Source organism: Podarcis bocagei (genome assembly GCF_964188305.1).
Source record: "Podarcis bocagei genome assembly, chromosome: 12".
Lineage (NCBI taxonomy): Eukaryota > Metazoa > Chordata > Lepidosauria > Squamata > Lacertidae > Podarcis > Podarcis bocagei.
Window position 1 is genome coordinate 16147368 of NC_138137.1, and position 27730 is coordinate 16175097.

General features: G+C 42.3%; 1 protein-coding gene and 1 long non-coding RNA gene across 17 annotated transcripts in view; one reads left to right on the plus strand and one right to left on the minus strand.

Moving 5' to 3' along the window:
- The window catches only part of LOC308570208 (uncharacterized protein), a 147297-nt gene extending 135719 nt beyond the window's left edge, over nucleotides 1–11578 (minus strand). For 4 of the 6 annotated variants that reach the window (XR_014000971.1, XM_081165040.1, XM_081165043.1 and 1 more), the window contains exons 1-2: nucleotides 11400–11578; nucleotides 7340–7403 (exon numbers count right to left, since the gene is read on the minus strand). Coding sequence is in view for 5 of the 6 variants with exons in the window: in XM_081165040.1 (XP_081021166.1) it covers nucleotides 7340–7403; nucleotides 11400–11510 (175 nt within the window). In the remaining variant the exon portion in view is untranslated. Of the gene's footprint in view, nucleotides 1–7339; nucleotides 7404–10581; nucleotides 11314–11399 lie in introns of those variants that run through there. The other 2 variants (XM_081165041.1, XM_081165039.1) reach the window with 1 other exon arrangement.
- Nucleotides 1–27730, plus strand: part of LOC308570213 — a 114089-nt gene that overhangs the window by 10021 nt on the left and 76338 nt on the right. For 8 of the 11 annotated variants that reach the window (XR_014000976.1, XR_014000977.1, XR_014000978.1 and 5 more), the window contains exon 2: nucleotides 22938–23002. This is a non-coding gene — a long non-coding RNA (uncharacterized lncRNA). Of the gene's footprint in view, nucleotides 1–11745; nucleotides 12072–22937; nucleotides 23123–27730 lie in introns of those variants that run through there. The other 3 variants (XR_014000984.1, XR_014000985.1, XR_014000986.1) reach the window with 2 other exon arrangements.

The window sequence follows — 27730 nt, forward strand, 5'->3', positions numbered from 1 at the left end:
ATGCTGAGCTTTTCATGATGCCTAGGTATGTGCCCAGCACATACGTAGCATGGTGCTTTTACAGTGAAATTGCAGAATGTGCTGAGCTCTAAATAAGAGTCCATTGTGTTCTTTACACAGTTCTTAAAACGTCCAGAATATGTTTCAGAATCTATAACTGTGATAGATAGATAGATAGATAGATAGATAGATAGATAGATGATAGATAGATAGATATAGTATTTCCCCCTAACATGGACTCAAGGCAGCACACAGATAAAATAAGAACAGATAATGTATTAATGAAACTCTGCTCATTTAGTTGCTTGAACTTCTTTTCAATACAAATTGCATTTGTGTTTGTCTCACAAAACTTTTTTATTTAAAAAAAAGCTGTATGTGTGTTTTTTTTTTATTTAAAAAAAAATTTTATTGTGTTTCTTTCCATAGGTTAACAGATTAGTTTACATAGCAACATGCAGGAAACATTTTTTTATATGTATATAAAGAAGAGTAAGAAAAGAAAAGAAAAACAGAAGTCAAACATCAACAATTCACTTTCTTTTGGACCTCCTCACATCCTCTCGACATTGCATTCATTATTCTAGCCAGTTCAGCAATTTGTTATCTTGTTTCAAATCTTATTATACCTTTGAGTTTATTATGTTACCAACTTCAGAAGTTTGTAATTTAGTTTCCATACTTTTAATAAACATAATATTTTGTTTCTAATTTGTCTCATTTTTCCGTCATTATTTACTTTATCATTTACTTAAATAAATTGCAGAAGCATAACGTTTCTTAGTCGTGCAAAATCTTAACATTCAAACAACTTATAGTGTTTTTGCAAATAGTCCTTAAATTTTTTCCAGTCCTCCTCCATTGTTTCTTCGCTCAGATCTCGGATTCTGCCAGTCATTTCTGCCAACTCCATGTAGTCCATCAGCTGCGTCTGCCAGTCCTCCAGTGTGGGTAAATCTGGTGTTTTCCAGAACTTTGCCATAAGGATCCTTGCTGCTGTAGTTGCATACATAAACAAAGTTCTATCCTTCTTTAACACCTTCCGGTCCACCATGCCCAGGAGAAAGGCCTCTGGTTTCTTAGAAAAGGTATATTTGAATACCTTTTTCAGCTCATTATGTATCATTTCCCAGAAGGCCTTTACTTTCGGGCAGGTCCACCAGAGGTGAAAGAATGTCCCTTCTGCCTCCTTACATTTCCAGCACTTATTATCAGAAAGATGATATATTTTAGCCAACTTGACTGGGGTCATGTACCACCGGTATACCATTTTCATAATGTTCTCTTTCAAGGCACTACATGCCGTGAATTTCATACCGGTGTTCCATAACCTTTCCCAGTCCTCAGACATAATGTTGTGTCCTACATCCTGTGCCCATTTTATCATAGCAGATTTAACTGTCTCATCCTGTGTGTTCCATTGAAGCAGCAAGTCATACATCCTCGAAAGTACCTTAGTCTTTGGTTCTAATAACTCCGTCTCCAGTTTCGATTTCTCCAACTGAAAACCCACTTTTTTATCCATTTTAAATACCTCTTGAATTTGAGCATAATGTAACCAATCTCGCACCTTACCTTTTAGTTTATCCTGGCTTTGGAGCTTCCAATTATCTCCAACTCTTTCAATCAATTCCCAATATTTTGGCCAATAGGCCTCCATATTGGGCCTTTTTTTAGAAATCTTGGCTTCCACTGGTGATAACCACCTCGGGGTCTTACTTTCTAGTAAGTCCTTGTACTTCATCCAGACGGCAAAAATTGATTTTCTGACAATATGGTTTTTAAACAGTTTGTGAACCTTCGCCTTGTCATACCACAAGTATGCATGCCAACCATACACATTATCAAACCCTTCCAGATCTAGGACATTGGTGTTTTCCAACAGAAACCAATCCTTCAGCCAGCAGAAGGCTGCAGCTTCGTAGTACAACCTTAAATCCGGCAGGGCAAACCCCCCTCTTTCTTTTGAGTCAGTTAGTATTTTAAATTTTATTCGGGGCTTTTTGCCCTGCCAGACAAACTTAGAGATGTCCTTCTGCCATTTTCCAAAACATTCCATTCTGTCCACGACCTGAAGGGTTTGAAATAAAAATAACATTTTTGGCAAAACACACATCTTTATAGCTGCGATTCGGCCTGACAAGGTAAGTTTCAATCTTGACCAAATATCCAAGTCTTTTTTAATTTCCAACCAACATTTTTCATAATTATCTTTGAAAAGGTTTAAGTTTTTAGTGGACAAGGATACCCCCAGGTATTTCACTTTTTTAACCACACTTAACTCTGTCTCTTTCTGGTACCCCTCTATCTCTGTAGGTGTCAGATTTTTGACCAAAACCTTAGTTTTTTGTTTGTTTAACTTAAATCCCGCCACCCGACCAAACTCCAAGATAAGTTCCAAAACTCTTTTTGTGCTAGATTCTGGCTCCTGTACTGTCAAGACTAAGTCGTCTGCGAAAGCTTTCAGTTTGTATTGTCTCGCTCCGACCACTATACCTTGCACCAACTGGTCCTCCCTAATCATATTCAGCAATACCTCCAGAACCGAGATAAATAACAGAGGGGATAGAGGGCACCCCTGTCGTGTCCCTTTTTCAATTTGGAGTTCCTCCGATACCACATTGTTCACTATCAGCTTAGCTTTTTGCTCTGAATAAATTGCTTCTAGTCCATTTTCAAACCCCCGTCCCACTCCCATCCCTTTCAAGTTTTTCTTCATAAACATCCAAGAAATGTTGTCAAATGCTTTCTCCGCATCAATGAAGATTAAAGCTGCCCTTGTGTTTCTAATTCGCAACAGCTCCAATATATCAATAATGTTCCTAGTATTGTCCGACATATGTCTACCAGGGAGAAAGCCTGCTTGGTCCTTGTGAATTACTTCATTTAATACTTTTTTAAGTCTATTCGCTAAAATGTCTGCAAATATTTTGTAATCCACATTCAGGAGTGAGATGGGACGGTAATTCTTAAGCTGGGTCTTTTCCCTTTCTGATTTGGGTATCAATGTGATGAATGCTTCTTTCCACGTTTCCGGTGCCCTCTTCCCCTCCACAATCTGATTGCAAACCTCCAACAACGGTTGTATCAAGAAGTCTTTCAAAGTCTTATAATATTTGGAGGTGAGTCCATCCGGGCCTGGAGATTTGCCAAGTTGCATATTTTGAATGGCATCTTCAATTTCCTGTTGAGTTATTTTGCTGTTGAGAATTGATCTTTTATCTTGACTTATTTTAGGTAGTCCATTTGTCCTCAAAAATTGGTCTATTTCCGATTCTTTCTGAGGCCCCTGTGCATAAAGCTCTTTGAAATATCTGTGGAAGCACTTTCTTATTTCTTCTGGTTTCTGAACTATTTTACCTTGAATCTCCAAGTTTGTAACCGTATTTAACTTCTGTCTTTTTTTCAACTGCCAAGCTAACAACTTTCCACATTTGTTTGCTGATTCAAACGATCTCTGCTTCATTTGTTTAATTTTCCATTCAATCTCTTGATTAATCAATTTCGAATATTGTGCTTGATGGAATTTGATCTCTCTTAACACCTCTTTTGACTTTGGTTTGGTTCTCAGCTTTTTCTCTCCTTCACTTATTTTCTCTAGAATTTTTTCCTTTTTTCCATTCCAAAATTTTCTCTTTATTGTATTCTGTTGTATCAGAAACCCTCTCATTACAGCTTTACTTGCATCCCAGATTATTCTTTTCTCCACCGTAGTGTTCAAATTTATTTCAAAATAGTCCTTAAGCATTTTTTGGGCCTTCTTAACAATCTCTTGATCTCTTAACAAGGTGTCATTCATCCTCCATCTGAAGGATCCAGTTGGGATAAGTCTCAATTCCATTTTCAAGGCGTTATGGTCGGAGCAGGTTTTTGGGCAGATTTCCACTTTTCTTGTTTTAGGTGCCAGCCCTCTAGATATCCAAATTTGGTCAATTCGTGTCCATGACAGATGGGCCTCGGAAAAGAAGGTTCCTTCTTTGACCAAGGGGTTCTTTGTCCTCCAAATGTCAATCAAGTCCATATTGTCTGTCATTTCAAAAAACGTTTTAGGAAGTCTGCCGTCTGTTGTTAGGTTTTGATTTTGGGATTTGTCCATATTTGTGGAAACCACCCCATTCATATCTCCCATCACGATGATATTAGAATAGTCCAGAAAATCCAGCATTGTCTCATGCAGCTTCTTGTAGAATTCTGATTTTCCATCATTTGGTGCATAGATTCCTAATATCAAAATCTTCTCCCCTTGTGTTTGAATTTCAATTGCAAGAATTCTTCCATGGTCATCCTTAAATAAAAATTTTGGTGACAGGTTCTCCTTTGCATATATTACAACGCCTCTTTTTTTGACTTTGTCTGATGAGATAAATTCTTGGCCTAGTCTTTTGTTAATTAATACTTTCCTGTGGAGCCTAGTCACATGTGTTTCTTGGAGGCATATTACGTCCAGTTGTTCTTTTTTTAGGATATGAAATATCCTTCTTCTTTTTTCCGGAGAATTCCCGCCATTTATATTCCAACTAAGTAGCTGCAGAGACATCCTGTTCTGATTTAAGTGTTCTTAAGATGAGGTGCCTTCCTTTTGCTCAGGTCCCGAGGGTACAGGTGTTAACCCGCCACCAGGCGGTATTGTTGGTAAAGATGGAAGCCAATCTGTTCCTTTTTGAAGATCTTCTCCGTGGTCGTGAAGGAACTTTTGGTTGTCTTCAGGTGTTCTAATTTTAACCTTCCTTTCTTTGTAAGTAAAAGATAGTCCTTGTGGAAACTCCCACCTATAGGGAATTGCGTTTTGTCTCAGCAATTTTGCTAATTCTGTGTAGTTGGCTCTGAGATCCAACAGCTGTCTTGGGATATCTCTGTAGATTTCCACCCTTTTGTCTTGTATTTCAATTGCTTTTTTGAAGTGAAGGCCTAGGATCTTGTCTCTCTCTTCCTTTGATCTTAGAATTATCAAACAGTCCCTGGATCTGTCTTTCCTTACCAATCTTCCCAGTCTATATGCAGAGACAATCTTAAAGTCTGTGTCTTCCGTTATACCCCAGAACTTTGAAAATTCTTGTGTCAAATATCCAATCAGATCTCCTTGCTCAAGTTCTGGGATGCCTCTCAATTTGATGTTACTCTCGCGGTTTTTCAGTTCCACCATTGACAGATAGATTTGTTGTTCACCCACCTGTTTATGCAGAGGCTTGACTTCTCCTTTTATTTCTTCAACTTCTTTTTGTAAAGCTCCCACTTTCTGAATTGCTTCTCCAGCTAATTCCCGGTTTTCCGCTGTAGCTCCTTGCAAGTTCTCTATTGCTTGGGTGTGCTGGGAGACTTGTTCAGTCAATTTTTGAATCGAGGAGGTCGCTTTATCTATTTTCAAAGACTGGTCGTCCACTTTCTGATTTAAACTTGATAGTTGCTCCAATATCTGTTTTAATAATGTATCTGACCCACCTGCTGCCATATCTTCTTCAGTGGACTTCTCGGCTATTTCCCCTTCCCTCTGAGACACCAGTACAGCTGGAACCGACGATCGGCGTCCTTGGGTCAGTGTTGTTTGTACAAATTGTGTTGGTTTTCTTTCTTTTTCTTTTTCCTTAGCCTCTTTAGATTCCTTAGCTTTAGATGCTCTTGTTCTCCCTGCACCACTCATCACACATCTGTCAATGTTCAAGGTCAGATTGTCTGTTGTTCCATGGGAGAGACAAATTCAGAAGTAAACAACCAGAGAAGTGGAATTCAAAACAAAAGTCAGTTCCCAGGATTTTATAATCCGAAAGCCCTGTAGGGGGAGTGCCACCAAGTTTCAAAGACAAAGAAGGAAGTAATCCGCCATTAAAGTTCCTTATTTCAAATCAGTAAATCCAATAGTCCATCAGTCCCTTCAGAAACTCAAAGTTTCCCAAAGCACCTTTTATAGTTCAACAAAGTTTCACAAATGGTGCTTGCAACGGTATCCCATCCAATCTCTCCTGCTCAAATGTAACAATTAAGCTCCAGCAAAATTTTTGCAACTGTTTCCGCAGTTTGACACAGTCTCCCTCTCTGGCAGCCCGACGATCTGGCTCCTTAAAGATACAGCCCGAAGAAGAAAAGAAACAGGAGGAAGGTCCCTGTTTACTACTTCTTTTAGTCAATGTCCATTTCCACCTTCAATTTAAAAGAACGAACAGGTCTAAAAGCACGAAAAGTTAAAGCTTCCCACAGTCCCGTTTCAAGCGCTTTCCGCTTTTTAAAGCTTTGCTTTGATCTTGTCAGCAATGTCGGAAGACTGACTTCCCTTTTCTCGTCTCCCGCTTTCAGCCGAATTTACAAAGTTCTTTGCCAAATTAAACCCTTTACTCACGGGTATGTTACTTGCAGTTTGGTGTTGATTTTAGGAAGAAGGATCAGCGCTCATCTGTAACAGCCGCGCGGCTTCGCTTCCGCGGAAAGAGCGATGAACTCACAGCACCGCTACCCCTCCTTCACTCCGGGTCTCCTTACGGGGTCCCTTCTGTGTTTTCAGGGCAGCTTCTGGTGCCCGCCGAGTCCCACGGCCACGGGCTCACTCTACCCGTGGTTTATCTTGATGGGTCGTCGCTATGCCGCAGCGAACGACCCTTTTCCGCGGAGCCCCTCTTCAGAGAACGAAGAGGACCGCCATTACAGTTTCGCGCCGCCCCCGGAAGTCCTGTATGTGTGTTTGTTTAAAATGGGTTTTATTTTATTCTTAATATTTATTTTTGTATAGAATAAAACACCTTTCCAACAGTTCCTCTTATGAAAATACTGTCCATTGGAAAAAAAGGATCAAGATTTGTGCAAGTGTGTGTGTGTGTGTGTATTCTTACTGGTGCCTTTCTTGTCAAGAATTGCCCTAGTGGGTCCATTCAGTAGTCTGCCCATTGCAGTGGCTGATCTGTAACACTGGGTGCTTCCATGAAGTGGTTTCTTGTGGGCTTGGTGCTGCTTTGTATGTTCACAGTGTCTACACAGCATCATCATCAAAATACTGCCTCATTTCCCTCCTCCATTTAAAATTTGGTTTTACCATTTCTGTGGGGTTTTTTCCCCTTTGCCAGATTTTCCACGGGAACAGTGAATCTAGCTAAAACAGCAAAATAATATGGGGCAGCTTCCCCGCCCCCCATGAGGACAATGACCTATGGATGCTGCACAAAAACTGCATGCGCGAGTAGCATTGAATCCCCAATGGAATCACCCACTGATTTAGACCTGGAAGCATTAAGGGTATTGGAGCTCTCAGTACCTAGACTATATTCCTTTCCTTGCTCATCGTCTGCTTCAAGCAGTTTCAGTTTTAAGACCACCCTGATGGGAGCATCAGTGCATATAACCAATGTACACTCACTGTGACTTCCGCCTCCTTGGAGTTGATTGGTGCTGCAGAGGAACTCATTTGTTCTTCGAATGTTCTGCAAAAATGAAAGGGCAATCAATTAGAGAAGGCATTAGAGTCCCCTCGGACATCTTCTGCATGTGCATGCCAGATTTGTTCTGAGAAATGTGCTCCTGTCTGGTACATCAGACAGGGTCAGGAAACTTGAGGCTTTTGTTATCAGAGTATTTCCATTTTTTAAATAAAGGAAATATCTAAATATTCTAGAAACGTTGAGCAAAATTCTCACCCCCTGCCAACTTCAAATTAAGATACAGCTAAAAACACTAATATAGTGATCCATTAAGTAGTACAGTGGTACCTCGGGTTACATACGCTTCAGGTTACATAAGCTTCAGGTTACACACTCAGCTAACCCAGAAATAGTGCTTCAGGTTAAGAACTTTGCTTCAGGATAAGAACAGAAATTGGGCTCTGGCAGCGCGGTGGCAGCAGGAGGCCCCATTAGCTAAAGTGGTGCTTCAGGTTAAGAACAGTTTCAGTTTAAGAACAGACCTCTGGAACTAATTAAGTACTTAACCCGAGGTACCACTGTACTGGAATCAGCTACATGAAAAATAAGATCTCTAGCAATGTTGATTTAGACAAAAAAACATTAGTGCTGATTGGTTTCTGAATGTCTGATGTAGATTTCCAGTTTTGTTGTTCTGTGTGGGACAATGACAATAAAGATTATCATATCGTATTGGGGTTAGAGCCAGATGCAAGGAAGCTAGCAAAATACTCAAGCAAAAAAAAATACAGTTGTGCCATTTAGCAGTTTATATTACATACTCCTTAAGCTAACAGGGATAGTCTTAGCTTTATGGATGTCTGTAGCTTAGAACTACTCCTAATAGCTGAAGCTACCTTCTCCATAAAATGGGGGGGGGGGCTATTTCAGTGGTAGATGCAGCATGGCATAGTGGTTAGAGACTAGGACTGTGGAGAATGTGCCAGGTACAGATTTCCACTTAGCCACGTAGGTCGCTTGGTGACCTGGGGCCAGTCATTCTCTTTCAACCTTCTCTGCATCACAGGGTTGTTGTGAGGATAAAATAGGGGAGAGAACCCTGTATGCCACTTGGAGCGCTTTGGGCAAAGGTAAACATATTATTGAGTAATAAATATAGGACATCTGCCTGTTGCATGAGGTCCTGGGTTCACTCTCCAGCTAGAGGACCTTGCTGAACTGCTGCACACCAGAACAGATGGCTTATTGGTCTGTTTCATATGTTCAAAGCCATTGTTTCATGATTTGTAGAAGAAATAGACACTTCTCCCATCTTACATTCTCCAGACGTCTTCTCAACATGGACCTTTTCTCTCTACTCACTGAGAGAAACTCTTTTGCCTTGTTAACTACCTGCCTTTGCATCTGGAAAGTTCTGAATATTTATACCCTTCTCCTATGTTTACTTGGAAGGAAGCCTCGCTTTGTTTAATGAAACTTACTGCCCAATAAGCGTGTATAGAAGGAGCGTCTCCAGCCCCATCGTTTTGCCCGGACGCTGAGGTCCAGCACCGAGGGCCTTCTGGCGGTTCCCTCATTGCGAGAAGCAAAGCTACAGGGAACCAGGCAGAGGGCTTTCTCGGTAGTGGCACCTACCCTGTGGAATGCCCTCCCATCAGATGTCAAAGAGATAAACAACTACCTGACATTTAGAAGACCTCCGAAGGCAGCCCTGTTCAGGGAAGTTTTTAATGTGTGACATTTTAATGTATTTTTAATCTTTGTTGGAAGCCACCCAGAGTGGCTGGGGAAACCCAGCCAGATGGGCGGGGTACAAATAATAAAATTATTTATTTATTTATTTATTTATTTATTTATTTATGATGTCAGCAAGTGATCTTGCTTAGTGTTCTTGCATTTGAGCTGCTATAGCAATGCAGCTAAGAGGCTGAGCAATGAATTGGGAAGTCCTTGCTCTGAACATCTCCTTGCCCGTGAACTCATTTGGTGGGCTTAAGCAAGCCACACACTTGTCAGTCTTGGTCCCCCCACCTGCGACATGTGGATAGTAATACTGATTTGCCTTACATGGCTGCAGTAAAGATTGCAGCTACGTATTGGACGTGACCTGCTTTGAACACTTGAAAGCACTACACCCGTCAATAAATTATTAGTACTACCACTGTTGATGTTACTTGTACAGGCAGAGCCAAATGGCCTCTCTACAGCATCATTGATCACTTTTGTATAGCACGTTCAAGTGTTCAAAGCACTTCACATTTTGTCTAGTTGCGGTCCTGTAGGATAATGCCTGCATAGTGGCAGTATCATAGTGCAGAAGGCATGTGGACTGCGTGTCTAGGTGTTTTGCATTGATGTTCCTAGGTAGTATAAAAAGCTTCATTTTGATCAGGGGTGAAGATGCGTTGAGTTGAGCTTTTTTTAGGATTTTACCCCAGGACATATACTGGATTAAATCAACCAGCGGGCCGGATTAGGCCCCCGAAACGGACTTTGGACAAGCCTGTTTTAAATGCATGCCGTTGTAGTAACCAGGTAGTAGGCATGAGAATTCAAGTAATACACAAATTTTAGAATTAATAAATTTCTGTCCCGCCCTTCCTCCCAAAGGAGGTCAGGACACAGCAAACATAAATAATATTAAAACAATGTGATTTGCAATTAAAAAATATATATTTAAAACAAATAAAAACTAACTACGAAAGCTTTTAAAAGCAATTGTGTACCTTCAGAGAAGCTAATTTCAAGATTGCCATGGGCACTGTCTTTCAGCCATTAACCATCTGAGTGAACAGGGATGTTTTAAAATTCCTCCTGAAAGTCAACAGTGCAAACAGGAAACTGTCACCAAGAAGGCCCTGTCACAGATCAACGCCAACTGGGTAGTAGCCTCTCCTGCCAATCATAGGGCCAGAGACAGTTAATAATGTGGGATGCTGTAACTTAAGTCCATCGACCCTGAGGGCCTCTTGTTCCAGTAATGAGTGATATGGGAAGCAATATTTATTTTTTCTTTCTTTAAAGTAGTAAATATATGGATCTATTACTGCTGCAATGTTACGTGCTGCCACTAGTCCTTCTTCACTGCAGGGTAAAATATATTTGATGCTGCTCTTTAACTATGTGGCCTCTTCCTAGTGTTCTTCAAAGTACACCCATATGCATAATAATATACACATATGTTGATTATTGCTGTTATCTTAGTCTGCCGTCCCCCCACCTTTTTAAGGTAGCCACTCACTGTTTTGGAGACTCCATACTTTCCCATCGTCCTGACCGAAGATCCCATCCCTTTGAACTTTACAATTGAAACTGGAAGCAGAGCGGTCACCAATAGTTGCAGCCTGGTCAGCTTGCTGCATGATGCATATAATCTTGTCCACTCCAGTTTTTTTAAAAAAATTTTTTGAGTGAATTCACTTAAGCTTCATGTCTCTCTGAAATTAGCCTTCAGTCCTCAAACTTACTTAGGGCTTGCCATATTTGCATAACCCATTGAGCCGCTTCGTGAAAATAGCGGCGCCATCGGTGTGCAAAACGTCATTGCTCCACTGCAGTGCGTCAGCTCCCTCCTGTCAACCTAGCAGTTCGAAAGCATACCAGCACTGGTAGATACATAGGTACTGCTGTGGCGGGAAGGTAAATGGCGTTTCCGTGCGCTCTGGTTTCCATCACAGTGTTCTGTTGTGCCAGAAGTAGTTTAGTCCTGCTGGCCACATAACCCGGAAAAACTGTCTGAGGGCAAATGCTGGTTCCCTCAGCCTGAAAGCAAGATGAGCGCCGCAACTCCATAGTCGCCTTCGACTGGACTTAACAGTCCAGGGGTCCTTTACCTTTTCCCCCATCAGCTCCTTATAGCAGACAAATTTGACTTCCTCTCTTTTGTTGGTGAGGGAATTCAAAGCCCTTTTGGCTGGAAAGAACTTGGCGTCAGGCCTAGTGACGGAAAAGAAGATACCCTGGAAGTATTGGGGGAGGGGGCTCTGAGGCAGACCCGAGTGGCTGGGGCAACCCAGCCAGGTGGGCGGGGTAAAAATATTATTATTATTATTTATTTACAGCAAGGCCCCCAGCAGGAGTTACAGGAATTGACACCTGTTCTGGGCCCTTCATGTCTCTAGGATCCAGACCTGTGGAGCAGCTGTAGCGGACAGTCAGGAAGCACCCCATTATTCATTTGCCCCCTAGAATGTTCTAGAGCAATGCTCTCGCAGGGCATTGTGGGTAATTACCATTCTGAGTGGCTTGCAGCCACTTGCTGCAGGTAGCAGCACCCCTGCTGCCTATCGCCGTGGCAACCCAGTGACGTCTGAGGGAGCCCATGAAGGGCACTTCGCCAGGCAGCCAGAGGCGACTAATAATAATAATAATAATAATAATAATAATAATAATAATAATAATAATAATAATTTATTATTTCTACCCCACCCTTCTCGCTGGGTTTCCCCAGCCAGTCTGGATGGCTCCCAACAGAATATTAAAAACACGATAAAACATCAGACATCAAAAACTTCCCTAAACAGGGCTGCCTTCAGATGCCTTCTAAAAGCCAGATAGAAAGCTGACTGGGAAGAGATCCCAGGAGGCAGGGTGGTTACAGGAAATATAGGCAGTGAGCGAAAAGGAGAGGAGCCTGAGGAACAGAGGGAAGAGACCCATCTCTGTGGAGAAAGAGGTGGCAAGAAACCAGGGGGAATTTCGCCTAAGGACAGGAAGAGTCATGCACTGCAGGTATGGAAGAATAGGGCCCAAAGACTGGCACGGTGCCAGATTTAACTTGAAATGAGGTGGATTTCTAGTAACTACTGGATACATTAAAAAAGCACAGGTGCCCATGCAGGTCTTTGGAGCATTTCACGGTTCGCCTGTCTGAAACTTGAAAATAGGATTCGTTTGTAATTGCCTGGCCTACTTCCTCCAGCAGCTACAGACTGACCGTCTCTTGGTAATATTTAGGGTACAATCTGTAATTGGTAAACTGCATTTCCGTGTGCTCTGGCTTCCGTCACGGTGTCCCGTTGCGCCAGAAACGTTTAGTCATGTTGGCCACATGACCCGGAAAGCCATCTCTGGACAAACGCCGGCTCCCTTGGCCTGAAAGCGAGATGAGCGCTGCAACCCCATAGTCGCCTTTGACTGGACTTAACCGTCCGGGGTCCTTTACCTACAATCCGTAATTCTCAATATCTGTCTACTCAGTAGAAAAGGTATGGATAGTATGAGTCAAAAGTGTACAGGCGCTGAGGCATAATTCTGTTATAATTCACACTTTCCAGAGCTGATCCCTGATTATTTCTGGTCTGGATCGCACATGCATTGTCACCATTTAACCATACAGTGGTACCTCGCAAGACGAATGCCTCGCAAGACGAAAAACGCGCAAGACGAAAGAGTTTTCTGTTTTTTGAGTCGTTCCGCAAGACGAATTTCCCTATGGGCTTGCTTCGCAAGACGAAACGTCTTGCGAGTTCTTTCGCGTTTGTTTCCTTTTTCTTAAAGTCGCTAAGCCGTTAATAGCCGCTAAGCCGCTAATAGCCGTGCTTCGCAAGACGAAAAAACCGCAAGACGAAGAGACTCGCGGAACGGATTAATTTCGTTTTGCGAGGCACCACTGTAATGATGTTCAACTGTGAAAGGGCCAACCTGGCTGTGACATCATATTGCATCTTCTCTGAGACTGTGTGTATGTCAGAGTATTCTATTGTGCTTTCGTGAACATTTTTCCACACAAGAGCCGCTTCAACTGAAGTCTCTCAATGTCCACACTAGTGGATGACACTCAGTGGGGGATGTATATGAATGTGTGTTGTTGTCCTGTCCCCTCAGTTAGTAGTAATAATAATAAAACATTAGGGTGCAATCTCTTCATAGGAGGAGAAAGGAAAAAGAAAGAGGAGGAGGGAATCAAACTGGTTTTAAGCCAAAGGCCAGGTGGAACAACTCTGTCTTACAGGCCCTGCGGAAAGAGATCAGATTCCGCAGGGCCCTGGTCTCAAGAGACAGGGCATTCCACCAGGCTGGAGCCAGTGTTGAGAAGGCCCTGGCTCTGGTTGAGGCTAATCTAACTTCCTTAGGGCCCAGGACCTCTAGGGTGTTGCTATATATGGACCTTAAGGTCCTCTGTGGGGCATACCCATAGGTATGAGGATCCTAGGCCGTGAAGGGCTTTAAAGTTCAAAACCAGCACCTTAAATCTGACCCTGTACCCCACCAGGAGCCAATGCAGCTGGAAAAGCACTGGGTGAATAGTACTTTCCCCACCTTTCCTGAGTTTCAGAAACTTAAGCATGCATGCAAGTACTTGTTACCTTGTACTTAAATATTTGAAGTACAAGTTTTCTGCTTGTGCATATACAGGGCTTGCATAAAGCTGTGGCTTTAAAAAAAGTGTTTGTTATAGTTTTAATTTTGTAAATCACAGGGTGAATATGGATCACGGCTTCCCTGGATTTCAGATCCAGCGCAGAAAGGGGGCAAGGTTCTCCTTCATTGTCCTGCTGGTGATAGATTGATAGTTTATCACATGGTTATATATATACCTAGATAATTTTGTTGCCCTTTATTCATTCATAGTCTACATTCTCAACCCCCTCACCTGGGTGTAAGCCCCATTGAATTAAATAAGAAGGACTTCTGAGTGGACATGGTTAAGCAATCCATCAGTTCTGCTGATGGGTTGGGTCCAGTCTTACAGAAGATGGACTGAAATCATGGCGATTAGTTAGTTGTGATCTAATAATGTGAAATACATCTATAGTTTGAAAATAAAGTGGTGAAAGTTGCTGTTTGCACCTCCTTATTTCAGATGCAGTGATAAAAAGCTGACCAAGTGATCGTCGTATTTAACTTAAATCTTACTGATTTCAGTAGGCCTGCTCGAAAGGATAAGTTAAGTCTGGATCCAATGCTATGTGTGTATGGAATTAATACAATACTTACAAATACTTTGGATTCTTTACAGATCTGTGTGTTTTCCAGGTCAACACCCGGTACTTTTACTTCCAGTGTACTTTTTCTTCACTCCTGATACTGAATTCTGGTACAGTATTGATATCCAGTCTGCAGTGCTGCATTTTTTCATCTGGCACTCCATCCGTGTAGGGCTAACAGCTGCCAGAGAGATCTACTCAATGCTGATCTCCCAGAAAATGCTTCTGAATATTGAACACTTTGCACAAAAAATTGTTTCTGAAATTTAGAAAAGGGGTCTAGCCATTTATCTTCCCTTAATTCAGTATTACTCACTAACAGCACAACAAAGGACCAGCGGCAAATACTTCCCATCGCTTTAAGCCAACAATTGCAAGTTGAAGATCAAAAGAATAGTTAACACACACACACCCCACCCTGAGTCACTTTCTCGATTGCAGTTGATGTTCACTTGTATTATTCTGGCGTATTATTCTCCCCAAAAGGGGAAATCCTACTAACGCATTTTTTTTTCTTCTTCCTGTCTTTGTACTCGCCTCCCAAATCCAAGAATCGAAATCGTATAATTGTAGAAGGGGAAGGGAACCCAAATTATATTTAGGTGCTGTTGGATTCTTTGGATTTGGGGGTGGGTAGGAATAGTATTTATTTATTTATTTATTTATTTATTTATTTATTTATTTATTTATTTATTTCCCACCCTCCCCAGCTGAAGAGGAACATAGGACGCTGCCTTTCACTGAGTCAAGTAAAAGTCAGCTACTAACAGTGGCTCTGCAGAGTCTCAGATGGTGGAAGAGCCTTGTGTCCTTGTTTTCAAACTTTACCTCGATCTATGAACGGAAGCCGAACAGTGGAAGGGCACCGGTGGTGGAAGGCCTCATTAGGGGAAGCGCGCCTCGGTTTAAGAATGGTTTCAGTTTAAGAACAGACTTCCGGAACGGATTAAGTTCATAAACTGAGGTACTACTGTACAAAGTTATAAAAATCCAAATTTATAACCATATACAGAGATTTCTCTGAATCTCAGGACTCCACCCCCATCCCGTTTTAAACATTTAAAACTGCATCTTTTTCCAAAATATTAACTTTTATATTAATCCATATTGTCCATGGTAATTGTTACACTACAAGTGAAATCAAAATCCTGCCAGTGTTTCCATCTGCTTACAGTGGTCTCTTAGATAACACACAAATTTTTCCCATTCTTTTGTAAAGTTTTTATCCTCTTGGTTCCTGAGTTTTCCAGTCAGCTTTGCCATTTCGGCATAGTCCATCAGCTTGGTGTGCCATTCTTCTCTGATAGGGACTTTGTCTTCTTTCCATCTCTGGGCTAATAGCATCCGAGCGGCTGTTGTGCCATACATAAAAAGTCTTTTCTGGCCCGATGGGATGTCAGTACCTGTAATTCCTAATAAAAAAGCTTCTGTTTTTTTTTAACAAAAGTTATTTTAAACATTTTTTCATTTCATTATATATCATCTCCCAGAAAGCTTTTACCACCTTGCAGGTCCACCACATATGGTGAAAGGAACCTTCTTTTTCTTTACATTTCCAGCAGGTATTTGTACCTGTCCTATATGTTTTTGCCAGCTTAGTAGGAGTCAAATTCTACTGTTACATCATTTGCAGGTTTTGTTCTAGACCACTGCAATAAAATATTGCAATAAGCAAGTCGCACCATTTTTTCGGTGCATATAAAAGTTACGTTTACACTATGCTGTAGTCTGTTAAGCCAGGCGCCTCCTGGCTGCAGGGACAGGAGGGGAAAGAACCTGACTCCAGCATCAGCCGGCTCAAATCCTGTGGTCAGAAGATGGGCGGTAGCAGAGGGGGACTTCCTTCCCCTGGAAGCAGCTAGGCTGCCTGCAGCTCCACCCACGTCCTCGTAAGGAGCAATATCCATGAAGTGCAAGAAATCAAAGCGCAATTAAGCGTGGTGTGCCTGTACATACTAAACTCAGAGGTGGGTTTTTTGCACCTTCTGGGGGCTCTTAGGGTGCAACTGGAGGATTGTCTTCTACACCAAGGTTTTCCAAACTTGGGTCTCCAGCTGTTTGTGCACTACAACTCCCATCATCCCTAGCTAGCTGGACCAGTGGTCAGGGATGATGGGAACTGTAGTCCAAAAACAGCTGGAGACCCAAGTTTGGGAAACTATTCTACACTTTTAAATTTCCTAGAGACTAAATACACAAAGCACTAGAACTTCTCTCACCCAGCTTCTACAGACTTTAACTGACTTTGGTAACCCACCATTTACTGTTGCTATAGACACTATACTTCACTGGCATGTAGAAAGGAGAGGCGTCTCTCAGTTCGTGCTGGGATTTGGAGACGCAGAGAGTTTCTCCTGCTGCTTCAAGTGTCTCAGAGTCTGGCATGAAGTAAAAAGCTGACCCTTTCTCAAGCTTTCTGCATGTACTCAATAATTTGGGAGAGACATGTTGGAGGTTGTTCATCCTGTCCAGCATGAAGTGAAAGGCACCTCCCACCTTCGATGTTCTGCTTTGCAATGAGCACCCAGGAAGGGAGATGATATTATTATTGTCATTGTCATCGTCTTTATTTCAATTTATATACCGCCCTTTATCGAAGGATCCCATGGTGGTGTACAATATTAAGAATGTGGTTTGTACAGCGTAATAATAAAAACATAATGCAAAGCATAATAATACACAGTACAGTCATACCTCTGGTTACGAACGCTTCAAGTTACGAGTTCCGCTAACCCGGAAGTAGCTGCTCCTGGTTGCGAACTTTGCCCCAGGATGCGAACGGAAATCGTGTGCCTGAGGCCCCATTAGCGAAAGGGCGCCTGAGGATAAGAACGGTTTCAGCTTAAGAACAGACCTCCGGAACAAATTAAGTTCGTAACCAGAGGTACCACTCTATAATAACGAAATTATTAGAATGACAGTCCCCCCTCACATTTAACGCGGCATAGATTATTTAATGACCAAAGGTCTGGGTGAGGAGGAATGTTTTAATCTGGTGCCTAAAGACATGTAATGATGGTGCCAGACAAGCCACTCTGGGGAAAGGCTTCCACAGATGGGGAGCCACCCATTCTCGTGTTGTCACCCTCTGAACCTCTTGGGGGGGGGGAACATAGGGAAGGGTCTTAAATGACAAGTGCAGTGTCCTGGCCGGTTTGTATGGGGAGAGGCGGCACTTTAAATGGGGTCCAGAAACTAATCGGTACAGTGGTTCCTTGGTTCTCAAACTTAATCCATTCCGGAAGTCCGTTCCAAAACCAAAGTGTTCCAAAACCAAGATGTGCTTTCCCATAGAAAGTAATGCAAAACAAATTAATCCATTCCAGACTTTTAAAAACAACCCCTGAAAGAGCAATTTAACATGAATTTTACTATCTAACAAGACCATTGATCCATAAAATGAAAGCAATAATCAATGTACTGTACTATTAAAAAATAAGACAGTATTGTAGAGGGGGAAAATGAAAATTTATTATTTTTCTTCCCTGCACTGATGATAGTCATTGTTTGGATGGGGGGCTTTTATCCATTTCTGCAGTCACACAATCAATCAGTAGCTGAACTAGGTTCCACACAGTCACAAAAACAGATTAACCAAAAAAGCCTCAAAAACAAAAATGCAAAATAAATAGCAAAAACAAAAGCACCAAATGGAAGTCCATTCAACTTGCGAAATGTTCAAAAACCAAAGCGCAGCTTCTGATTGGTGCTGGCACCCCAGAAACAATAGCCAGCAGCTGCATCGGACGTTCAGCTTCCGAAAAACTTTCAAAAATGGAACACTTCTGGGTTTTCGGCGTTTGGGAACCAAAGTATTTGAGAACCAAGGCGTTTGGGAACCAAGGTACCACTGTATTAAAGTGCTAAGTAACTAGAGACAGGTGGCTGCCAGAAAGGAATTGGTAGTCACTGTCGGCCCCCCCAGCCAGTCACGGCCATTTGTGGAGGCTTGCCCTGAACCCCTTTGGCCTCTTCCTCTCCTGCCTGTTGCAGTGAGCAGGACTTGGGGAGCAGAGTGGTTAAAAATGACCAGGATGCTTCGTTGCCGCCTCCTGATTCAGCAATAAAAGTGCAGTCTGGTAGCCCTGTGGCTTTTATCACTTTGAGAGCTGCCACCTGTCCACTTTTCTGGATTGTTATTCTCTGCTTATTCTCTGCTTGGAAGGTTGCATGTTGCAAGAGCCTTGCAGGAGGCATACATGTTAACTGGCTGAACCTGAGTTGAGCTTCTGCACCATCAGGTTTCCGGTAAAGGTAAAGGGACCCCTGACCATTAGATCCAGTCGTGGCCGACTCTGGGGTTACGGCGCTCATCTCGCTTTATTGGCCGAGGGAGCCGGCGTACAGCTTCTGGGTCATGTGGCCAGCATGACTAAGCCACTTCTGGCAAACCAGAGCAGTGCACGGAAACGCCGTTTACCTTCCCGCCGGAGCGGTACCTATTTATCTACTTGCACTTTGATGTGCTTTTGAACTGCTAGGTTGGCAGGAGCAGGGACTGAGCAATGGGAGCTCACCCCGTCGCGGGGATTTGAACCACCAACCTTCTGATCGGCAAGTCCTAGGCTCTGTGGTTTAACCCACAGCGCCACCCGCGTACCCATGTTTCCAGTAAGCCTCCATAATGGAATTGCTTGGTATGTGGAGTCACCTCACAGGCCTGTTTGCACTACTCAGCTTCAGGTGAAACTTCCCTTGCAGTCCACGTTTGAAGTTTGCCAGGCGCTGGGCGCATTTTGCACCTGGCTATCAGCCACTTGCAACCCAGTGAAAATGCCCAGGTGCCAGAATGGCGCTTCACGTCTCCACCCTCTGGAGGTGCATCATGCCTGGGGACTCTTGGATCTTGACTGTTTTCACACACTAATACCACATCCTGTAGAATTCTACACAGTCCTGTGTAGCGCAGCATAACTTTTAGGGTGAATATCGACAAGTAGGGCCAGCCTGCACCATCTGTCTCATAAGAGGCCTTGGCTCACATTAAAGTTTTGTGGGGGTGGTGCACTAGGCCATGACCCATCCTTGTGCCTTGCCAGTGTGTTTAGCCATCATCTTTGACCAGTAAGTGAACTCAGATTGTCCAGAGAGCTAAACTGAATGGTCATCCAAGCCCATAGTGGTCTCTGGAAACCTGCCTTGGCAATCATTGTGACTGTAAATAAATTAAGGTGTGCATTGGCTCCCTACCGTTCATTTGCTGGACTACAACTCCCATCATTCCTGGCCATTCATAATGCTAATATTTCAGGATCAGGCTTTTTGCACACAGCTGTAAAGTTCTATAAAGCCATAAGCTTCCATGCAGGTTGGTAGTGACACACAAACACAAAATGTAATATTGTGCACCTGACGGCATTTCCATGCCGTTTCCTTGCATTTTGCACCTGGACAGAGTTTTAACCGCAAGTCTTCTGTCCTTCCTGGAAATGTTGTTGGGGTTTTTTAATTACTATTGCAAAATTATGGTGAAAAATTCACGCTGCCATTGATGCAAAAGGCAGCTCAGAATGAAAAGGAGCTTTTGCTTTGTGTGGACGAAAGGGTGTGGCTTAGGAACCAGATGATGGGAGAAGAAAAATGCTCTTTGTTCTGCAGTCAGGTAAAGCAGGTGGCTTTGCTAACTAGCCTGATCTGGAATTTGGGATAAAAATGCAGTGAAAACTTGGTTCTCGGTCGTATTTGAAGAAGTAAACCTGGAAAATGTAGTAATTGCCAGTGGTTCCACTACAGCACCCGATACGTGGAATCCACTAGTGTATAAGCTGCAAGTTTGCTTTTTTAAAAACCCTATTTTGTTTCATTGTTGTTTATAATTAGCTACTTTGATTTACTGTTAAATTACTGCAGTTTTTAACACTTTATTGTCCTGAAAACTTCGTGTATCAGGTCCAAGCGTTGTCATTTTTCTGTAGTATAGTTGTGTACAGTGCATACAAATTGTAGCATTCACCCGACGGAGGGGGTTGTGTCGGGTGGGACTGCTTTGCTGGAATAGTGTGAAAACATGTGTGTAGCCAAGGGGGGCGAGGAGGCAGCTGCCCCCCCAATAATAAGTGAAAATCAATACAAATGAGGTTCTTCCCTCCTCCAACAAAAGCATGCCCCCCCAAATAAAACCTGGCTACGCCCATGTGTGAAAAGTGAATAGATGGGAACTGAGGGCTGTTGGATGTGGGGAGGATGGATTGTAGTCATACATTTTTGTCAAATCTGAAATTGGAAATTAGATTCTTTTCCCCCTTAAAGCTGGAGGTCTAGACAAGTAAACCTCCCTCCTCGAATCTACTTTCTTCTTCCTTTTATTAGCCTGCATTAGAATTTAACCCATGTTTTAGATCGATCTTGTGAACAAAATCCATGCAAAAGAACATAGTAAATATTCACGGTGGAATCACTGCAGGCTTTTTCTTTCTGTCTTTTTTTTTTTTTAAGTCCCTGCGTAAATCGGGATTACAAAGTCTTTGTTTGCGTAAAGCAAATTGAAACACGTACACAACCCATTACAATAAGAAATGAACAGGGTGTTTTTCCTGTTCTCTGTGAATCCTGTGCAAATAGCCAGATTCCGTGCTTTTGAAATTCTTTTGAGTGCAGGTGTTTCCCCAATTTTTCATCACTCCTGGTTCCCTTTCTGGAGATGAATGAAGACAGACCAGTTTTTCAATTGAATCTTACACTGGCCCTTGCAGTGACTCGCTGGCCTCCGCAGCAATGGCTGTTCACAATTTCGTAGTCAAAAAAGCAACCTTTCAGATCAGTTACCTCCTGTCAAGAGCTAATTTTCCAGCAGTCAGGCTTTATCTAGATAAATAATTAGAGAGGGAGATGAAGACTGTCGTGCTGAGTCTGTCTGTCTGCGACACAGTTAATACAGTCGATCTCTGTGTTTTTTCATTTCTGCAGAATGCTTGCAGTGCCCGTCTCATTAAAAAAAATCTGTGTAGAGGCAATGGGCAACAAAGCCAATTGCTTTGCATTTGTCTCGGATGAATTAATGACACTTCTCATGTATTTGTCAGAAGTAAGCAAACAGCTGCATCTTGCATCAGGAACAGAGAAAATCCTGCCTTGCTGGATTATTCCAAGGCCTTCTACACGGCCATGAAAAAGCATCCTGTACATCTTCTATAAGAATATGTAGCACTGTATATTTTAATTTAAGCAGCAAACAAAATCAGTTAAACTTTAACATTCACCTTTTCTGCATTGGACAAAAGAGCCTTTTTCGCTGCCATTCCCTGGGCTGAAAGCTAAATTTAGCTAGGAATCATTTAACGTGACACTAGAGAGACAGGAGAGAGATGCACACATGTACAGATATTTAATGAGTAGACACTATTGTGAAATATCTTGCACTGTAGCTGCGATTCTCTCTCTTTCATAGATCCCCATTCAGTTAAGCTGTATTATTGATGCAAACTCCAAAGAACATGTAGTAGTATATTGACAAGTACACATCCCCCCCATGTACTGCTATCGAAATGGTGTTTGGAAACCCTTTAGTTCTCTCTATTCCTTGGTGGTAGCTTTGGCAACATTTCCTAGGAAGATCTGGTTTTAAAAACGGATCGATATCTCAGTCCTTGTATCTGTTGCCCATTTTAAAGTGTGCTTGCCCTACACAATACCTCGAGGGGGCATGCCACTTCCTTAGGAAACCCAGGTATTTAATAATAATAATAATAATAATAATAATAATAATAATAATAATAATAATAATAATTCACTGCCTAGCCTTTCAGCATGCTTTATTATCTCATTCTTTCACAAATCAGAGGGCTGAAGTCTTTCCCCTGCTCCAAATCCTAAATATACTGTCTCTGCCACAGAAGACACATAATTTCCAGCCCCCTCCATTTAAGTAGCATGCGGATCTTTCGCCTACGCCATGGATTATTTTAATTCTTGATTCTGTGCATCGTTTTACATAAGGTAGAAAAGATGTTCCAAATGAACATTTCCAACCATAATAATCATTTTTAAAATGTTCTTTTATTTGGGAAGTAGCCCTGTGGCTGGACGTCTCTGCTGCACTTCTTTTCCGTTACTGCAATCGTTCGCTGCCCTGAATCAATTTCTGCGACTCACATTGGTACATTGAAGGGTGGGGTACCAGCAGCGGATATGCATATGGTGGAAGGGGTGGAGAAACGTGGCTGTTCTGCCAGCCCAGGGACCAGGGAGGCAGTTGCCTGCTATCTTGTGGTTTTTCGTTTTTTTTTTTTAAAAAAAACAAAAACTAAACTCCTTTGCGCTTCCATATGATAGGAAAGCAAAAGGCTTTCTTTCCAATATAATGGAGCCATTAACATCTATTAATAATGCAGACAGGGTAAGTAGCTGGAGTTGGCGATCCCAAGAGGCCTCGTGAAACAGATGTGCACTGTATCTTCCCGGATTTGATGGCTGCTGGGGTCGAGGGGGTCGCTGTGGTTCCTGTTTATTTCCTCTGGCAGTGGTTTTCTAATTTAAGCACCTCTGTCTCCTGGCTACAGTAGCCTGCTGTGATGCAGAGGTGGGGAGAGAGAGAGAGTGGGGAGAGAGAGAGAGGGAGAGAGAGAGAGAAAGAGTAGGAGATGGGTGCCAGCATAGATTGGTAGTGCCTCTGCACAGCTCCCAAGCTGACCTCTTCCCCTCTTTTCTCCTCTTTGCCTTTTCTTCGCAGAGGCATCCGTGTCTGGAGAAGCTGAACGGGAGAGCGGCTTCTCCTTTTGTTAACGTGTTGGAAAGGTAAGCGCCTTCCTTGCTGCCGACTTGGAATACTGCTGTGTTGTGCATGCATCTTACCGGAGACGGGATATAAAGCCCCCTGGAAAACCTGTCCCGTCCTGTGTCATTCGACACAATGCTGTAAGTAAGCCTGAAAATGGAGATAGCCTTATTTCTCTCCTCCTCCGGCCCACCCCCCAACCCCCCGGTTCGTCGTCTTCTTTTTCCAAACAAGACCCGGTGTTTCAGTTTGAATCTGCTCTGTTCCTGACAGCTGTTCTGAATTGACAGGGGCGTTTGCAGAGAACGGATTCCCCACCTCTTTTAGCTGTTTAGGGTTAGGGGAATGACAGCAGGCTGCCTTTTAAAAAAAAGAAAGTTCCGAAAGGAAACGTTCCATTGTATCTTTGCACTTCCTGGGATCGCGCAATCACCCACCTGCCTAAACAAAAGCTTTTGTTCCGTGTGCGCTGATTTCTAATATGCTATGTAAAGCAGCCGTGTGATTTGCATGATTTCAGGGGGCTAGGCTCGGTGTAAGGCAAAACAGCAGATGTAAATGTCTGTAGTTGGACACAGCTGGGTTGCAGCATTGTCTTGTGCGCTCGCAGTATAATGCAGAGGAATGCATTTCCGGATAGATTGTCAAGAGACATGTTTTAAAACACTGCCACTGCCTTCCATCACTCATTCAGTCCCCTGCAGCAACAGAATAGTACTGGAAGTTCTGAGCTGTGCAGGGCAAATAGCATAACTTGTCTGGAACGAGAAGAGTAATTTCCCGCATTATATGGGTTGCTAAACATTGTTGCAAATAATGTGGAAAGGGAAACCAGGCTGCATTCGCTCTCTCCTCTTGTCTTAAGGCAATCTCTGCTTGCATCGAGTTCTTGGGATGTATATTGTGCATCGGGTAGCGAGAAATAATAAGGAGATGGTGGATTTATCCATTTTCTTTAGGTGATACAGGAATTGTGTGTGTGTGTGTGTGTGTGTGTGTATGCATCACCTTGTCTATAAATTACAGCGAATTGGAACTATAAGCACGTTCTTGGGCAGTAAGTTTTTTTTTTTTTTAAAGCCATTGTGGCTTTTTGTTCATTCTTCATCCATATTCCTCCTGTCCCCATAAGCACTGATGCATACAAGCTGTCCCAATGTAAAAAGTGTCCCATTAAAAGATTTTTTAAAAATAGCCTGTGTCATCAATAACAAATGTATTCTTTATTTTGACAAACATTTTTTTAAAAAAAAATCTGTAGACTTCTCAATTTTTCTTAAGCGGGGGGGAGTTCTGATCTCTCAAAACTGAGCTTGCTTTGTTTAATTTGCAAAGTCTACCATATGCATGCATTCATGTCCGTAACATCCCCGTAGGTTAATTCAAGTCTAAGGGTATAACAAAGGAACAAGAGAGATGTATTAATATTTTCGAAGAAAAAACTGAGGACAAAATACAACTTGGACTTCTAAAAATACATGGGTGGTATTGTAATGGAGATGTATTCTTGACAGATATGTAAGTTCGGCAATAATATTCACCTGTTTTAAAATGGTAAAGAGATCCTGTTTTATGAGTTTTGTTGATGACTGCATTGAACACCGATTCATAATCAAGTACCATTTTTATTGGGAACCTTCTGTTGCACTAGGCTGGATTTGCAAGGATAATGAAAGTTAAAAATTAGATTTGTCAGGGTGACAAAACAGCAGAGTATAATAATATAGGTTATTTTCCTTTATCATACTGGGTGAAGTCAATGCTTCAATTTATTGATGAATTCCACAGCAGGGCTTATATAGGGTGAAAATAGTTTATCAACTTTGCTACTCAGATCTGTGGGTTTTATTTTAAAAATGGGAAGGCTAAAGTTAGTTCTTCAGTTGCCATGACTAATTCTTTACCCCCTAGAATTATCCTATTGTTTCCAATGGAATGATTGCATTTGCAAAGGTCCAACTTACTGCTCCTCAGAATAAGAGGAGACGCTAAACAACTAGTGATTGCTCTATGAAAATCTTGGTTTTATTTTATGCAAAATGAATAACTTTAAACCTTACACTGAATTCACATACATACCAATTCAGACAAGGAAGGCTGCAAAATGGATTGCTGAAGTCTTAACACAATGTCAAAACTACTAAAACTTGCAATTATATATTTTTTTACTTGTCTGTTGTGGCACCACCTGCTCTGCAGGCAGGATACAATTCTATGTACTTCTCTGATTTGGGGATATTTATGTTTTAAGCAAGTACAAAATGGTGTACAGATTCATATATATATATATATATATATATATATATATATATATATATATATATATATATATATATGCTTTCGTAGATTTTCACGGGTACAGGAATGCAGGTTTTGGTGTCTTCGGGTGTCTTCCCGTGTAAGAGTTGGGGTGTCTAGGCGACGTTTCGACGAGGTCTCACTCGTCATCTTCAGGCTGGTGCTTTCGGCTTCTTGTTACTGGAACAGAGCAGGATCTCAGTGTTTGAGTTCCTATAAATACTGTTGAGGGGGTGTGGTGTATAGCCTCCAACGTTCTGGGCAGAGAGGAAGTTCCCAGGTTAGTGTGCCTTTTCTTCTTTTGTTCATTAATTACTTGAGGGATATCTTGAGTGATTTCTTGAGTGATATTCTGAGTACCACTTAGGAGGGTCATTAGGTGTGGATTAGTTGCTAAAGCTTTCGTGTCTTGACCTCTTGAGCTTGTGAAGAGTTTTTCTGAGAAGATGGCTGTACTGCACTTAGTTGTGCTCTGGCTTGGCTTCGTGTATAGGGGCGAGCTGTGGTTTTGTGCCCTGTGCCAGCCAGATCTGTGTAGGGATTACAGGGGGGTGCAGCATCCGGAGGTGCCACTATGGTTTGGCTACTGGATGGTGTCTGTAATTTATCTGTGGAGAGGGTCTGGGTTTGGGTCTGGTGTGGTTGATTGGAGATGGCGTTCTGTGTGCCTCTGGTTCTGGTGTCGGTTTTTGTGGGGAGGGCTAATTTCCAGATGTCTGGCAGGCGGGACGTGTCGTCACGCTTGTTCATGTTGTGAGGGTGTTTCTCTATCTCAATGGCTTCCATGATTATTCTCTTGTGGTGATGTTCCATGTTAAAGAGCAATTTGGAATCTGCAAAATTAATTTCGTGTCCTGTTTCTTTTATGTGTTGGTAAAGAGAGGAAGTTTTTTCTTCTTTTTTGACGGCATTCTTGTGTTCTGCGATACGTGCATTTATTCGTCTGTTTGTTTGTCCAATGTACGTGGCTGGGCAGACTTTGCAGGGTATTTCATAGACCCCTTGGTTTTCTAACTGGATTTTATCTTTGGGGTTTCTGAGGATATTGGCTATTTTTTGGTTGGTGCAAAAGGCTGTTTTGATATTGTGTTTATGGAGGATTTTGCTAATTTTATCTGTAGTGCCCTTGATATAAGGAAGGAGGGCCATGCCATTGTTTTCTTCTGTGTCTTGGTTTTTGGGGGGTGTTTCTTTTTGGATTAGCTTCGTAACCCTGTTTTGCTGGTATCCGTTGGCGATTAACACATTTGAGAGATTCTGTAACTCAGTTGTCAAGTGGTCTTTGTCAGCCAGGCGTTTGGTTCTGGAGATGAGAGTCTTGGCTACGGAGTTTATTTGTGCAGGGTGGTGGTGTGATTGTGCATGTAAGTAGCGGTTGGTGTGTGTTTTTTTCCGGTAGATAGTGTGTCCTAGGGAGCCATCAGGTTTTTTGTAGATTAGGACGTCAAGGAAGGGAAGTTGGTTGTTGGCTAAGCAACTTCAGCCCTATGCAGAATCTATCGCTTCACACGTTACAAACTCCTTCCAGTTCATAGAAACAATAAAGAAGCAAAACCTACATCCCGATGACCTACTTGTGAGCTTCGATGTTGTATCTCTCTTCACACAAGTGCCCATTAATGAAGCCTTGACAGCCATTCAAAACAAATACAATCCCCCCGAATACATCCTGGACCTGACCAACCACTGCCTAACCAACACGTACTTCATCCACAATGGACAAAGATACAAACAGATAGAAGGAGCACCTATGGGATCACCCCTCTCACCGGTCATCGCAAATCTGTACATGGAACACTTTGAAACCAATGCTTTAGACAAGTCAGAACACAAACCCAAACTTTGGCTCAGATATGTTGACGACACCTTTGTAATTTGGCCACACGGGAAGGAAAAACTAGATAGCTTCCTCACACATCTCAACAGCCTACACCCCAAAATACAATTCACTATGGAAATAGAAGCCAACAACCAACTTCCCTTCCTTGACGTCCTAATCTACAAAAAACCTGATGGCTCCCTAGGACACACTATCTACCGGAAAAAAACACACACCAACCGCTACTTACATGCACAATCACACCACCACCCTGCACAAATAAACTCCGTAGCCAAGACTCTCATCTCCAGAACCAAACGCCTGGCTGACAAAGACCACTTGACAACTGAGTTACAGAATCTCTCAAATGTGTTAATCGCCAACGGATACCAGCAAAACAGGGTTACGAAGCTAATCCAAAAAGAAACACCCCCCAAAAACCAAGACACAGAAGAAAACAATGGCATGGCCCTCCTTCCTTATATCAAGGGCACTACAGATAAAATTAGCAAAATCCTCCATAAACACAATATCAAAACAGCCTTTTGCACCAACCAAAAAATAGCCAATATCCTCAGAAACCCCAAAGATAAAATCCAGTTAGAAAACCAAGGGGTCTATGAAATACCCT